The sequence below is a fragment of the Sorex fumeus genome, unplaced genomic scaffold (assembly GCF_029834395.1).
Source record: "Sorex fumeus unplaced genomic scaffold, SorFum_2.1 ptg000063l, whole genome shotgun sequence".
NCBI lineage: Eukaryota > Metazoa > Chordata > Mammalia > Eulipotyphla > Soricidae > Sorex > Sorex fumeus.
This window is the reverse complement of record NW_026606120.1, coordinates 63,340,463-63,356,688: the sequence shown is the minus strand read 5'-3', so window position 1 is coordinate 63,356,688 and position 16,226 is coordinate 63,340,463. Positions and strand designations below refer to the sequence as shown.

General features: G+C 38.9%; 1 protein-coding gene across 1 annotated transcript in view; it reads left to right on the top strand.

The window, feature by feature from the left end:
- The window catches only part of ANKFN1 (ankyrin repeat and fibronectin type III domain containing 1), a 291,487-nt gene that overhangs the window by 104,996 nt on the left and 170,265 nt on the right, over window positions 1-16,226 (top strand). Inside the window, exon 3 of the mRNA XM_056127289.1 lies at window positions 13,439-13,640. Within this exon, the coding sequence (XP_055983264.1) occupies window positions 13,455-13,640 (186 nt within the window). The 5' untranslated portion in view covers window positions 13,439-13,454. The remainder of the gene's footprint in view (window positions 1-13,438; window positions 13,641-16,226) is intronic.

Sequence of the window (16,226 nt, the reverse complement as noted above, 5' to 3'; positions counted from 1 at the left end):
ATAATACTGGTGTACAAAACCATCACACACCACTGCCACCAAAGGCCACATGACTCTCCACTACTGTCTCTATGTCATGCTGATCCAATCCTCAAAAAATAAAAACAGATTTTCTTGAGAGGTAGTAATAAGTTAAGCCAATCATTTTATACTGTCACTGTCCTCCCATTGTTCAATTTGCTCGAGCAGACCCAGTAACGTCACATTTTGAGACTTGTTGTTACTGTGTTTGGCATATTGAATACGTCACGGGTAGCTTGCCAGGCTCTGCCATGGCGGGCAAGATACTCTCGGTAGCTTGCCGGGCTCTCCGAGAGGGGCAGAGGAATCGAACCCGGCTCAGCCAGGGCCGGCCACGCACAAGGTAAATGCCCTACTGCTGTGCTATCGCTCCAGCCCACTCATTTTATAAATGAACTAAATGGTTTCTACCTCCATTAGGAAGCCAAAAGATGTGTTAACATTAGTTCTACTTTCTATTTATATTGTACCTATTTTCAAGATTTGCATTATGATCAGTAGCGCACTCCTGATTGTAAAATTATGTAGCTTGACTATAAACTATTTTCCTCTTTGTATACGGGAAATTCAGATTGGATGCTCCCATCTAGATTTACTCTAGGCCCTTGGGAATAACTAGGTGGAAAGCTGGACTCACTGTAGTTCCCTGTCCACCCTTCCACCTGTGTCCTTTTTCTACATTTTTCTCTTAATTATCCTAGGAACCTTTTATACATAGTCAACCAAGAAAAGGCTCAGAGAAGTTATTCTGGGGCTTCTGAATCCTTTAACTCCTCCCACCAATCATTAGCCAGTTTTTGCTCTATTTTATTTTCTGTATCTTTTTCATCTTCCCCAGTCCTCTCCCTTCCCAGGGCCAAATGCTGTACCTGAAGTCATCAGCTCTCACAAAAGACAAAAGACAAAGGCCCTCCCGTTGATCGTCGATTTGCTCGAGCGGGCCCAGTAACGTCTCCATTGGAGACTTTGTTGTTACTGTGTCTGGCATATCGAATACTCTCGGTAGCTTGCCGGGCTCTCCGAGAGGGGCGGAGGAATCGAACTCGGGTCGGCCATGTTGGCCGCTTGTAAGGCGAACGCCCTACCCGCTGTCTACGGCCATACCACCCTGAACGCGCCCGATCTCTCACAAAAATGTTCCATAATTATCAAAGTTGTTGTCTCCTCTCACTTGGTTTCACCACCTCCTAATCCTCTTCAAAACACCTTCTGGCTACTATCAGAACATTGCTCTAACAATGCAAACCTCAGTTGTCCCTTAAATTTCTCTAGTGTTTTACGGTTGTGAGTAGGTTAAAACTTATGCTTCTTGTCCTGTGCATCTTTCAAGTCCCTTGTTGCTATCTTGCCATGCTTCTTTTCCAGGTCTTACAGAAATGAAATGCATCATTGTGAGTTTAAGAGAACAGGTGACTCTCAGGAAAGCTTCCCGACCTTCTGTCTGCACTCAGCAACACTGGCATTTCACATTTCCATGTCCCAACGTTAGCTATTAGGCATGATATGTCCCTTTTACCCTTCCTGTCAGTGATCTGCTTAGGTATCACCTCCTATAACCCATGTCTCTAATCTACTCCCTTGATCTCCTTCTGACACCCCCAAAGTTGACACTGCATCACTTCTTTGCAATTGAGAGCAGTATTTTAAAAGTTAAAATCTCTTCGGCATTAAATTGTAGACCTTCCCCTCAGAGGTATGTCCATTTTTCACTAGGTGAAACTAATAATAATGGTTCTTACTTCAAAGGGCCACGATGGGACTCAGTGTATTATACAGATAAACACATCATTCTTACTTTGTTTGGTAGCAGTGTGGGGACTTGAACTCAGGGCTTCATGTATCCTATATTATTATCTTCCAGGATCACAGACAAAGTACTTTAATTATTCTATAATTTTACATACCACATTCTTTCTTATTTATTGCCTTGCATAACTTAGCCTATGAATACATTGGGGTTTAATTATCTGACAAACTTGTTTCAATTTATCCAGTACTTTCCCAACTTTGCACGGAGGGTCCTCCATCTCAGGATCTCTCTTAGTCCTACGCAAACCAAGACAGCTCAATGTGAGGAATCTTATCCTTCCGACCCCTCTGGAGTTTCCAAGGTCGTGTACATTATAGTGGTCACATAGTTGATCACCTGTATGGGCTTACTGAACCCTAGTATCAGTAGTGTCTTTCTGTTTTCTTCCTCACAAACTTAATCTTTAGCCTTCAAACATCAGTCATTGTCTTCATGTGGAGACACAGCTGACTTTTCAGAATGTATTGAATAACTGAGTGCTCCAACACTAGACAGGTTACTCCCATCCTGTTAGGTATCTATCATCAATATAACAGAGTTGGCCACCCACCGTCAGCAATCATGGACATACCTGTCGTATTAACAGAAAGTAGGGAATAGGAAGGGGGGGTCACACTTTCTTTTCTGTCTAGTTTTAGTCAAGTTGAAATCTGAAGATTCCAAGATCATGTCACAGCCTGGAAAGTAATCTTGTCCCAGACAGATTGAGTGTATTTGTCTACCCGGTTGTCGAGCTTAATGTATCTGTCTACGCAGTTGTCAAGCATGGTTAGAGTTTGTTTCTAAATATTTTATCTTACAACTGTCCATTTCCCAGACTGACTCAGATCTATTTTCACAGCACAAATATGAGAAATTCCCGTAAACATTTCCTGATGAAGTGGAAACTATTGTCATGCCAGAACTCCTCATGAGGGCAAGGACTCTTGTCTTCAGAATTAGAGTCTAGGAAGAAGAAACTGACAGCAGGCAGATCAAAGTTTCTTGGATAGAATAACAGAGTTGTTAAGAACACCTTGGAGGCACAGCTCAAATCCTGCCTCCTCCATTATTAAGCTATAATATCTTGGACAAATTACCTACTTCTCTCATGCTCAATGTCCTTGCTTATAAAATGAGAATTTAATAATAGTCCTGACTTTTTCATAGGTTTGTTATTACATTTTGTCTTCACTGTGAAGGCAAAGTTCATTGCTAGTGTGCTATTGAGTATTGAGACATATAGCCCCAGGGTTTCAAGGATGAAGAAAAAGGGAAGATAGTCAAAGAAGTAAGGAAAACAAATAAAAGTGGTTTGTCAGTGAACTAACCCAGGTTTCACCAAAAAAAACCACATCTGGTTGTTTGTTTGTATGTGATCATTTCCAGGAAGCCTTCAGAGCAATTCTCCAGGGATGAATAGAGGAAATCATGGGCTGGCTCTTGCAGGCTCCTCTCATTGGTCCAGTTTTCTTATTTCCAAACAGTGGTACCCAGACCCTCAGCCTTTGTGGGTCTGGCTGAGTCAAAGCAGTTGCATCAGCTGTCACCACAAGCAGGATGGAGGCTTGGCCAGGATCCATTCTTCACCCAAAACACCTTGGTGGTTAGTTAGCAGACTTGGTAATATGGCAGCCAAGGTTCATGTTGAGAAGCTGGCTAGACCTTAGGGAACAGTTGGTTTTGAAATAAATTTCAGACTTTACTCCTCACAGGTGACTCTTGCTATTTTGGACTTAGATTATCCAGAAAACTGCCACTTTTTTCATTAGAAATTGGACTCAGGTGTATTTAGAGGTCTTTCAGAAGTGTAATAAAGTCAAACTATACTGTGTCCATTAGTAGACACTTCAAATGTTGAGAAAGTCTAATTTATCAATTTAATTTATACAACATTTTAGAAGTTGTATTAAAGTTTGCAAAGATTTTCACCTGTGTTTTGTTTCAGAAATTTCAGTTTTAGCTTTTGCAATTGAATTTATAATTTCAAGTTAATTTTTATAGCTAAATGAAATAGGAGATGAGATTCTTAATTTTTTTCCCATATGTACACCCGTTGTTCCAACTTTCTTTGTTGGAAAAAATATATTCTTGTCCCTAAATGATTTACCTTGACACTTTGTTAAGAGTCAGTTGATCATATTTGTTTTGGCTATTTCTGGGGTAGCACTGTAGCACTGTCCTCCCGTTGTTCATCGATTTGCTCGAGCAGACAACAGTAATATCTCACAATAAATTGAGAGACTTGTTACTGTGTTTGGCATATCGAATACATCATGGGTAGCTTGCCAGGCTTTGCTGTGTGGGTGAGATACTCTCAGTAGCTTGCTGGGCTCTCCAAGAGGGGTGGAGGAATCGAACTCAGGTCAGCCATGTTGGCTGTGTGCAAGGCAAACACCCTATCCACTGTGCTATCACTCCAGCCCATTTCTGGGGTGTATTTCTTTTTTTTCCATAGTTTTATTTATTTACTTATTTTTCTTCTTATATTTGTTTATTGAATCACTGTGGGAAAAGTTACTAAGCTTTCAGGTTGAAGTCTCAGTCATACAATCATCAAACACCTCTCCCTTCACCAGTACTCATTTTTCACCACCAAGAACCCCAATATAACCCCCTCCCACCCCTCCCAATGCCTGTGAAGCAGATGATTTACACTGAACTCTTCTCTACATTGATTACATTCATTATTTCGACAAAAGATGTACTATTATTGTTTAGAATTCCCCCCCCCCAACAATCAGAATTGCTGAAAAGGCATTGTGAAATACTTTGTTTTCTATAGCTGGTTATGAGTATCATATAATGTCGTGTGGGATTTTGGGTTTCTGCAAAGAGCCAGAAAATTACGAGATTGGTTTCTGTACGTCTGGTGTTATGGCTGTGCCAGAGAGCTGCTCATGGGGGGCAACTCGTGACCTTGGTAGGGTGTGAAGGACGAGCCAGTACCGCCCCCTTCACATGAGACTGCAGTTGCCCCATCACCGCTGGCTCATACCTGGCTTTCCTATAAGCTCTGAGGCAGCGGCCACCTTGCTGCCGGGGTGGTGGGGGGCGGGGGGGCGAAGTAGCACCCTTTACCACCCAGGGGGGCATGGCACCAGAGTTTAACGCATGGTCCATTCACTTTTCTGCCACAAGCTGCTAGGCTCTGGACTAAGTCCTTTTGCCTCTGGAACCATGGCCATGCCAGAGAGTCACTCATGGCGGGCAACTCATGACTTTGGTAGGGTGTGAAGGATGAACCAGTACCATCTCATTTCCCATGAGACTACAGTTGCCCCATCACTGCTGACTCATACCTGGCTTTCCAATAAGCTCTGAGGCAATGGCCACCTTGCTGCCAGGGGGGATAAAGGCGGAAGGGAGCAATACCCTTTCCCTCCCAGGGAGGCATGGCACTGTAGTTTAACGCGTGGTCCATTCACTTTTCTGCTGCAAGCTGCCGAGCTCTGGATTAAGTCCTTTTGCCTCTGGAACCATGGCCGTCCTGGAGAGCCATGGGAGGGAAACTCAACCCACCCTCCTCCAAGGGGCCCCAGTGAGGACAGCTAGGCATGGGGGCAGGAGACTCCATCTCTCTCGGAGAGCCCAGCAAGCTACCAAGAGTATCCCGCCTGCAGAGCAGAGCCTGACAAGCTGCTCGTGGCATATTCAATATGTCAAAAACAGTAACAATGAATGGTTCTCATTCCCCTGACCCTGAAGGAGCCCCCAGTATGTCATCGGGCTACACTTGCACATGACAGGGATGAATGGAGACGTTACTGGGCCCGCTCAAGCGAATTGAAGAACAACGGGGTGATAGTGATAGTGATAGTGATAGTTTTGATTTGCATCTTCCTTCTGGCTAGCAATGTGAAGCATTTTTTCATGTGCCTTTTGGTCATTTGTATTTCTTTTTTGAGGAAATTTTTGTTCATTTCTTCTCCCCATTTTTTGATGGGGTCGGAGGGTTTTTTCTTGTGTAATTCTACTAGTGTCTTGTATATCCTGGATATTAATCCCTTATCAGATGAGTATTGGGTAAATTTTCTTCCCATTCTGTGGGCTCTTTCTGTATTTTGGTCACTGTTTCTTTTGAAGTGCAGAAGCTTCTTAGTTTGATGTAGTCCCATTTGTTTATGTTTGCTTTCACTTGTATGGTCAGTGCTGTTTCATCCTTAAAGATGCTAGCTTCTTTAAGCTTCAATGTCATGGAGAGTTCTGCCTACATTTTCCTCTATGTACCTTACAGATTCGTGTCTGATATTGAAGTCTTTAATCCACTTTGATCTGACTTTTGTGCCTGGCATTAGACAGAGGTCAGAGTTCTTTTTTTAGCAGGTTTTCCAGTTTTCCCAGCACCACTTGTTGAAGAGGCTTTCCTTGTTCCACTTCACATTTCTTGTTTCTTTGTCACATTTCTTAATCTTTGTCAAAAATTAAGTGGTCATATATTTGGGGGTTTGTGACAGAATATTCAACTCTGTTCCATTGGTCTGCAGGTCTGTTTCTAGCTCAGTACCATGCTGTCTTAATTACTACTGCTTTATAGTACAGTTTGAAGTTGGGGAGGTTGATACCACCTATCTTCTTTTTCCCAAGGATTGCTTCAGCTATTCGTGGGGGTTTATTGTTCCATATAAATTTCAAGAGTGTTTTGTCTATTTCTTTGAAAAATGTCATGGGTATCCTGATAGGGACCGCATTAAATTTGTATAGTGCTTTGGGCAGTATTTCCATTTTGATAATGCTAATTCTCCCTATCCATGAGCAGGGGATGTGTCTCCACTTCCTAGTGTCCTCTTTTATTTCTTGAAGTAGTGAAAAACACTATGATTATCTTGAGGTTGAAGAATGGAATTAATGTAACTATAGATCTGTCTGTAGAGCTTGTCAGTGAAATTGGTGAATAAAGAATGCTCTCTGGAATGTAGTATCTCAAACATAGCACAAGAATTGTGGCTTCCCTGTCAGGAGTCTATTTTGCCATTCATATATTTTATTCAACATTTGAGTCTTTTTTTCTAGCTCAATCTTATCTTCAAGGTACAGAGAGCTAAAGCGCTTGTTACTGTAATTTCCAAGAAGCTCTTATGGGTGCTGTGGGAATTATGTAATACCATCAAGAATCACATTACCACATTCACACAGAGTAACCGAGCATAAGTAAATAAATTTCCATGCTTTTTTTTAAAAAAAATTTAGTTTTGTCTTTTTAATGCCATTAAATGAAGTGTATTTATAATTTAATTTTTATTTGTGTTTTAAATAGAAAGGAGAAAAGATGACAGACATAAGATGGACTATAGAATATTTACAGTATCTTTCCTCTCTTATGTATTTGAGATTTTTCTCTTTGTTATATTTTTACAGTGATTATGTTGTATTTATGTATGGATCTCTTTGAATTTAGTCTACAGGGTATTTATTTTCTTGGAAATGATGATAAACATTTTCCACAAAATTTGCACTTTTGAAACATCAATATTTCTTCAAATATTTTTTCTCCCCCTTCTCTATTCTCTGGCATTTCTACTACTATGTCTGAATATTTGATGACATTCAATGGATGTCTGACCTTTTGTTCATTTTTATTCATTTTTTGCTCTTCAGTTTGAGTGATAAATTGACCTATGTTCAAATTTGTTGACTGTTTATTCTTCCTGATCAATCTTATATGTATATCTTCTAGTGAATTTTTTATTCTGGTCCTTGTAACTTTCAAGACCCGAATTTTTTTGGTTTGGATATATTTATATATTTTCTACATTTTAATTGATAATCTCTTGGTGAAACATCATTTTTATAATTTTATCATTTGGGAGAACATTTCCTCCAGTTCTTTGAAAAAATTAAAATATCAGACTTAAGATATCTAAGCCAAACATATGGGCTTCTTTAAGGACAGTGTTATAGTTGTACATAAAGCATACTATTTTGTATATCTGTAAGTCTCATGGGTTTTGCTGAAATCCCGGAATTTTGAATAATATAATGTGCCAACTTTGGAAATCAGATTCTCTCCTCAGTGTATAGTGTTTAGTGATTTTTCAGATCTTAATCCATCAAGTCAAGTCTGGCTGTTTTGGGGTTTTTTGTTTGTGTGATTTTTGTTAATTTTTTTTCAGTTTGTTTTGTCGTACATGACCACCATTTTGTTAGTAGCAAGTCATCATCTAATGATTGAAGAGAAATATCCTTAAGTGCTCAGAACCAATAAGTCTCTTATTCTTTGCACTGTTTCTCTGTTTGCAAGTTGGGGAGATCACGAGGCAGCTGACAGCACTGCCTTTGTCTTCAGTGCTTGCTTGCAAAGCCTCAAAATCAGACAGAGATGAGAACTTAGATCTTTCCCAGGTATTTTCTGAGGAAGTCCCAGATCTTGGACATATATGTGATCTCCTAGATCTTCCTAAAAATGTCCGAGTTTTTCAAAGTCCTCTATGAACAGCTCATTCTTTAAATTTTTCTAATTTACACTTATTGGTCCCATTTTTAGCCACTTCTTCAGGCAGCTGTGATGTTAAGTAATAGCTAATGTTTGCTTTTGACAGATAGCCAAGAGGAAAAGGTTCTTTGCACTTGGTGAGCTCAGGTCAGGTTAAATAAAGGAAAATCTTATGAGTAGGCTCTTACAGGGAACCACTAGAGGTCTACATTGACAGTGCCCTGAAGATGAGGCTCTGAAGAAGTTCCAGCACCGTTCTGCACCATCCATGGACTCTGAGCCTATGTTTTTTTTTTTAAATTTTATTTTTTTATTATTATTTTTTTTTTACAGTTGTAGATTTACAATTTTTTGTTCTTGGGTTTCAATTATACAATGATCAGATACCCATCACTCCACCAGTGCCCGTTTTTCACCACCATGGATAATATCCCTCCCACCCCCATCCCCCCATCCCCCCCTGCCTCTGTGGCAGGGCAATCCCCTGTGTTCTCTCTCTCCATTTGGGTGTTGTGGTCTGCAAAAGAGGTATTGAGTGGCAAACATGTTCAGTCCATAGTCTACTTTCGACATGTATCTCCCCTCCTGGGAGGATCCTCCAAACATCCTTTATTTGGTGCTCCCTTCTCTATCTGAACTGCCCTTTCCTCTAGGATACCCGGCTGGCCTCTAAGTTATGGAGTTATCATCCTGGTGCTGATCTCAGCTATTCTTGGGTATTAATCTCATACTTTGTTACTTTATATCCCCCAGATGAATGCAATCTTTCTATGTCTATCCCTCTCTTTCTGACTCATTTCGCTTAGCATGATACTTTCCATATTGTACCACTTGTATGTAAATTTCATGACTTCATCTTTTCTAACAGCTACATAGTACTTCATTGTGTAGATGTACCAAAGTTTCTTTAACCAGTCATCTGTTCTTGGGCATTCAGGTTTCTTCCAGTTTCTGGCTATTGTAAAGAGTGCTGCAATGAACAAACAAGTGCAGATGTCACTTCGACTATAATTTTTTGCCTCTCTGGGATATATTCCCAGGAGTGGTATTGCTGGGTCAAATGGGAGCTCAATTTCTAATTTTTTGAGAATCGTCCATACTGTTGTCCAGAAGGGCTGAACCAGTCGACATTCCCACCAACAGTGAAGGAGAGTCCCTTTCTCGCCACATCCATGCCAGCGTTGGTTGCTTTTGTTCTTTTGAATGTGGGCCAGTCTCTGAGGTGTGAGATGGTATCTCATTGTGATTTTGATCTGCATCTCTCTGATGATTAATGATGTAGAGCATTTTCTCATGTGCTTTTTTGCCATTCGGATTTCTTCTTTGAGAAAGTTTCTGTTCATTTCATTGCCCCATTTTTGGATGGGGTTGGATGTTTTCTTCTTGTGGAGTTTAACCAGTATTTGGTTATAAAATACATGGTTAAATAAAGTTAAAAAAGTCATGAGACTATAGATAACAAAAATTATGATTTAAATTTTTCTTCGCTGAATTCTAAAGCCAAAACTACACTATATATTAAGTCTTTGTCCCTTTCCATAAAGGCAAAAATTTGAGAGTTTAGCTGTGAGTGACATATGTGTCTATAGGAACAAACAAAGCACAGAAAGTCGAGTTTCTTACGGTTTCTCGTCAGATGAAAATTTAAATATAGAGGATGAAAAAGAAAGTATAATGAGAGGTGAAATCTAGAAGAACAGAAGCATACTAGAGGATGGCCTGGGAGGGAGGGACAGCTGGGAGAGTATGAGAAGGGAATCAAAGAGAAGAGAAAGTCCACCTACTTTGACTGAAGGGAACAGATGGGAGGTGAGCAAAGACAAAAGGGGCCATGTGGGTAGGTGTCATTAGTTAGAGGGCAAGTTACTGGAATTTGATCAATCAACAAGAATTTATTTGCTGGACTCCTGGGCACTGTGGGAGATACAAAAGAATGTAGTTATTTTGGGAAAGATAATCATGTAGACAAGACAGATGGCTTGAACTGGGGCATTTAATGTTGCAGGAAAATGCTAGAGACAGAAGGCAGAGAGAAAGAGGTTAAGGCAATCCCCGTGTGAGCCAGCTTTCATGTCAATCTGGAAGTTTGGGGAGATGGAAACGAAATAGAAGAAATGCAATAGCTGTTATTGCATGAAAAGCAAAGGATTTTCAGATGAAAAGGAAAGGTGCCAAATCACCTACTCTTCCATTTCTGCTTTTGTGTAAATTAAAGATCATTAAATGTTTCTGAAAATGCAAACACTCACCCTACAGATGGTGCTTTAAATCCTCCTCCCCAATATAAATGTGCCTATTTAGCTAAGACAGAGTAGAGCCTAAGAGACATGAGTAATGCTGACTATGACCTTGGAAGACACTTGGGAGTCTTTTGGTCTTGAAGGAAAATGGAAACAAGGCATAAAAAGGGTCTAAAGACATTGGGCAATGTAATGAAGGTGAATTTCCATTCGTTTTTTTTTTTAGAAGTTTGCTTTAGGTTTGCTTTTCTGAATTTCCATTTGTTAAAATGAAAGTAAGTCAGGGTTACTTGAAGCTTGTAGACACAGAATCCAATATGAGGCAGAAGAAAGGAAATGAGCTTTCTTAGTAGCTCCTTACTATGTCATATTTGTAGAATATGTGCATTCATTTAGTCTAAAGTATCTTTTGAGGATACTCTATTAAAAACTGATGGTTACCTTGAATCTTCCTTTCTTTCGAGCTCTTAGCAGGCATTAGCTCATTGAATTATCACACCAGAGTATGTAGACATTATTATACCCATTTCATAAATTAGAGAAATTAAATTCAGACATGTCAAGTAACTTTCCCCAAATCATATAGTCAGTAGATGGATTAATAGCAATTCACATCCTAATCTCAACTATGTTTCTTTTACCTGGTGCATGTTTTTACATGCACATTTTAGTTATATACCAGCAAAGCAATAGCACAGCGGGTAAAGCATTTGCCTTACACGCGACTGACACGGCCGACCTGAGTTCGATTCCTCCACCCCTCTCAGAGAGCCCAGCAAGCTACCGAGAGTATCTTGCTCGCATGGCAAAGCCTGGCAAGCTACCCGTGAAGTATTCGATATGCCAAACACAGTAACAAAATCTCACAATGTTACTGGGTCCACTCCAGCAAATCAATGAACAACGGGAGGACAGTTACAGTGACAGTAACCAGCAACATGAAAAGTAATACTTGGCAACTCTTGTTTTCAAGATGCATGGTTTAGATGGAAAAGATAAGGAAACAGTTGTAACCCAGTAAGATTATTTGTATAATAGACATAAATATTAAGTTTTGAATAAAGAAATACTTCAATTTGCCAGGAGTTGTAGGAGATCTCTTGAGCATAGACTTTAGAGCTCAGCAAACATTTCCTGTGTCATGAACCACAGATAGAATTCCAATATATAAAAAGCAGTATTACGTGAAATGAATTTGTATGATTTTGGAAATTCTAGTCTGAAGTCTGAAGCACAAAAGGTAGGGATAAAGGAAGAGATGAAACTGAAAAAGATAAGCACCTGTATGTGAGCATAAGACATTTAGATTTTATCTCATTGGAAGTGGGATATCATTAAAGTCAACCTTATGTAGATGTCTGTCAATTAAAATGTTTCTGAGTGATATTATATCATGGGCTCTATTGGTCTACAACATTTCAAGGAGTGGACATGACTAGAAGGTTACAGTTCAGTAGCACTGGCAGCATTATAAATGGAAAATTCCATTAGAAAAGAGTAAAGATGATGCAAAGGCAGGAGCATGCTCTAGAGAGACCTAAGCCGAGTTTGTCAGAGGCTGCTTCAGACACTGAGACATTTTGTACATCATTGCCTTGACCAGTTATTTCATTCATGTATGTATTTATCTAATACCTAACTTCTTAAACAGTGAATCACATCACCATTTGGCGTCATGTAACTGAGGTCACCAAAAAAATTGAGAACAGTGAAATATTTTGGAACTTGCAAGGACTAAATGTTTATTTAAAATAAAACATATAATTAATATGATATGTTTCTGGCAGTGCTCACTCAAGTTGCATTTCTAGTTGAAAAGAGGTCATGGTGTAAAAAGAAGTTCTGCTCTACTATATATGCATGGCTGTAGAAGCCCATTAACTAATAACTGAAAGTATAATTTGTTTAGAGAAATGAATATTTTCTATTATTAAGTACTCTGGCCTTTATCAGATGTCATAGTGGAAAACTAAAAAGTAATGGTCGGGGTGTTATGAACATCCTCATATAGTAGTTTCATATATTGGCCCTCTATAAAGAACATTTTAAAAATCGGTATATCAACATGCTCTGAAAGAGTATTTTTGCAGAGAGTAATGTCACCATGAGTTTGAACTTAAATCAGAAAGAACCCTACCATGCCAGATAGCCTTAATCTGGTGAAATCAGTATTTCAATAGTAATACCCAACATAGTGATAGATGACTTTTGAAATGGCATGGCAATATCCAAGAAACTGTCTTCAGGTACGACATTGGTTAGCACTTACTTAAGAGATCTATTGATCTCTTTAGTAAGAGACTTAAGAGTGGCACTCCTTGAAGAATGCCCAGAGCACATGTTCTGAAGAAGAGACATACTTTTGGGACTCTGGGGTGAGCAGGTAAACAGGGATGGACCAATGAATGCAAATTCCTTAAATCCCCCACCTCAATCCCTCAAACATTGAGGTAGTTCATCAAGTCTCACACAACAGGCTCATTTTTACATCTCTGGAGAAGATGGATCTGCAGGGAGTAACCACACTCTCATATATACCCAACAGAGGGCAGCATCTAGAAGGAGGTAAGTGGAATGATTCCAATTACATATAATCAAGAACTGAGCAGACCCCAATAGGTTATAAAATTGAGGTGCTTCCATACAGTGGTATAGAGATCAAAGGATTTTAGGTAGAGATTTATGACATACATATTATGTTTATATGTAAATGAATATGTCTACATGTTAATTAGAGGTTATAATTTTACTCCTGCCACCAATCAGGTTTGAGGTCATAAACAAATTGCTATCCCTTCCCTAGGTAGCATTCTCATCTAGAAATGAAAGAAGCTGTATCTGATGATCTCTCAGGTCACTTTATTGGGATTCCAGAAGCTTATTGGAGATGGAGGAGAATCTTTGGCAATGAATACATTATGTAAATTATACAACATTAGGTTTTCTTTCTCTTAGGAATTTCCGGGTGAAAATGACGCAACAGATGCAGAATTTACATCTTTCTCAATCAAAAAAACATAGTGCTCCGTCCTCTCCCAATGCTGCCAAACGCCTGTACAGGAACCTTTCTGAGAAGCTGAAGGGGAGTCACTCATCATTTGATGAGGCTTATTTCAGAACAAGGACTGACAGGCTGAGTCTCCGAAAGACCTCAGTGGTAATAAAACTCTTCTTATCCTCGTCTTGATTTGATTTCTCTCTTATATTTGGATTTACAGCTATCCTAAGATGATCCATGTTTGCTTCAGAATCTGACAATTACAATTTGATGAATGTAGAACATTGGTTAAGGCAAGCACTGCACATATTCATGGAATATGTGCAAAAAGTTTGAGTGTTGAATTTGTTTGTTTTTCCTTTTCTTTTTAATTTTTCTCTTTATTCCTTAGTTTTTCTTTCTATAACAAGGCAAAGAAAGTCTCACAAACTAGAACTTTGACAAACATGGGAGTAGGAGACTAAATAAGCTTTCTGGGAACTTCATGTTTATTCAAGTTTTGTGAATGGCAAACAATATTTTATTAACTATTTATAATGTATATTCCAAGTTGAGTCATTCAATATAAGCCCAAAATATGCATAAGTACTATAAAATGAAAAATAGTGTGATGCTAGAGAGAGAGAGAGAGAGTGTTCAAAACATAAAGGGAGAAAGAAAGCAAGAAAAATAATTGACAAAACACTAGCAAAATAAAATAATAGGGATGGAAAGATAAACAAACCAAAAACTATGAAAATATACTACCTAAAACTTATTATATCATTTATCTCTGAGTTCCCAGTCAGAGAAGAAAAGGAAATGCAATTGGTTTTAGCATGTCATTAACTGATATCTAAAATACATTATCTGTTGAAAATAATAAGGACATTGGTGGTGGGAAATGTACAATGGTGAAGGGATGGGTATTGGAACGCTATTTTACTGAAACCAAATCACAAATAATTTTGTAACTGTGTATCTCACTGTGATTCAACATAAGTAGATCAATAAATTAATTAATTAATGAATGTTTCCTGTTACCGAGTCTTCTGACCTTTAAAAGATGTCATATTGAAATAAATACAAGATAATAAAAAGTTAAATTTGGGATGTTATAGATATTCTTATATAGTAGTTTCTTATTTTGTAACATATAAGGACATTATCATGTTTTCTCGGGTATTTCTGCAGTGGGTAATGGGACCATTTGTTTTAGCTTAAGACAGAAATTAGCTCTACTAACCTTTTAGATAGAAGCATGCTAAGATTTGCCAACAAAAGCGTGGAGGAGGAAATGACTTCAGAGTGAAAGCAAATATGGTTCATGAGAAATTAGACATACTAAGAATTATGAACAAATACACAACTGTGGAAAGCACAGTACTGAACTTTGCTCTCATTTGTTTTCTCATTTCAAACCCATCTTCCAGGAAGGTGTGGTTGTGGCTGAGTTATGGCTTAAGCATCAGGGACTCATCAATTTGGCAGATTGTCAACACTGTCATGTAGCAAAAAATTGCTGCATACCAAAATAGTTTTATCCCCTGGATTCCCATTGTCAAAATAAGCATTTACATAATAGCTTCGTATTTTCCTCATGTGTTATGTACTCAGCTAAACTGACCTGTAGCCTTTGATAGAACTAACTTTTGATGAGACTAAAAATAAAATGTGCCAACCTAAATATTTGGTCACTGACGCTCTTCCACATTTTAATCAGGCCATCACTATGCTGGATTAGGATCAGTGGTATTTCAACATTTTTAAAGACCAAGCAACACTTAGAGAAGAGACCACACAGATATGTAGATAGTATATGTGTTTGTCTTCTCCCACAAACTAAAGAAACACGTATGTGAGAGAATTTCAGAATTTTCTACTTTGTTTACCATTAATCCTCTTAAAGAACTTTTCAAAGGAGCTATATTGTCTTAAGCTATTGTTTTTCTATAGATGATTTATTCCTATAAATATTCAATGTCTAGTCCTTCCAGATACAGTCAACCAAAACCCGCCCTGTATACCACCCTCTTGAATCTCTCACATGAAGATTCAGAAATACCACATGCTGATTGGTTTGGGCTCTGGATTAGTAAATAGGCTTTAGTACAAAGGAACCTAGGAGTTTGGAAATGAGCCTGCATGCAGTATGGAGCGATAGCACAGTGGTAGGGTGTTTGCCTTGTGCGTGGCAGGCCTGGTGGAGCCGGGTTCAATTCCTCCGCCCCTCTCGGAGAGCCCGGCAAGCTACTGAGAGTATCTCACCTGCATAGCAAAGCCTGCCAAGCTCCCCATGAAATATTAGATATGCCAAAGTCAGTAACAACAAGTCTTACAATGGAGATGTTACTGGGCCTGCTCCAGCAAATTGATGAACAATGGAGGACAGTGCTACAGTGCAGTCTGGAGGTATTGGGAATTTGTAAACAAAGAAATGACATGCAACATTTATATCTTAGAAAAATCATGCTTGTGTCAGTATACGGCACCAGTTGGAAAAGATTGAGACAGGCCATGGGAGGTCATTGTGGGGTTCAGGAAAATAAGACAACTTCTGAGCAATAGCAGAGACATGTGATAGAAATTGAGGGAAGGATATGCATTTAGAGAACCAGAGAGAGTATCTCCTCAACTGCCTGTTACTATATAATATCACCCCATCAACATTTCCCAAATTTGTTCTTGCAGAACATTATTCAAAAAGATATTAAAACAAATGCAATGAGAAATAATTATGTGAGGCACTCATGTTTCCCAATTCTG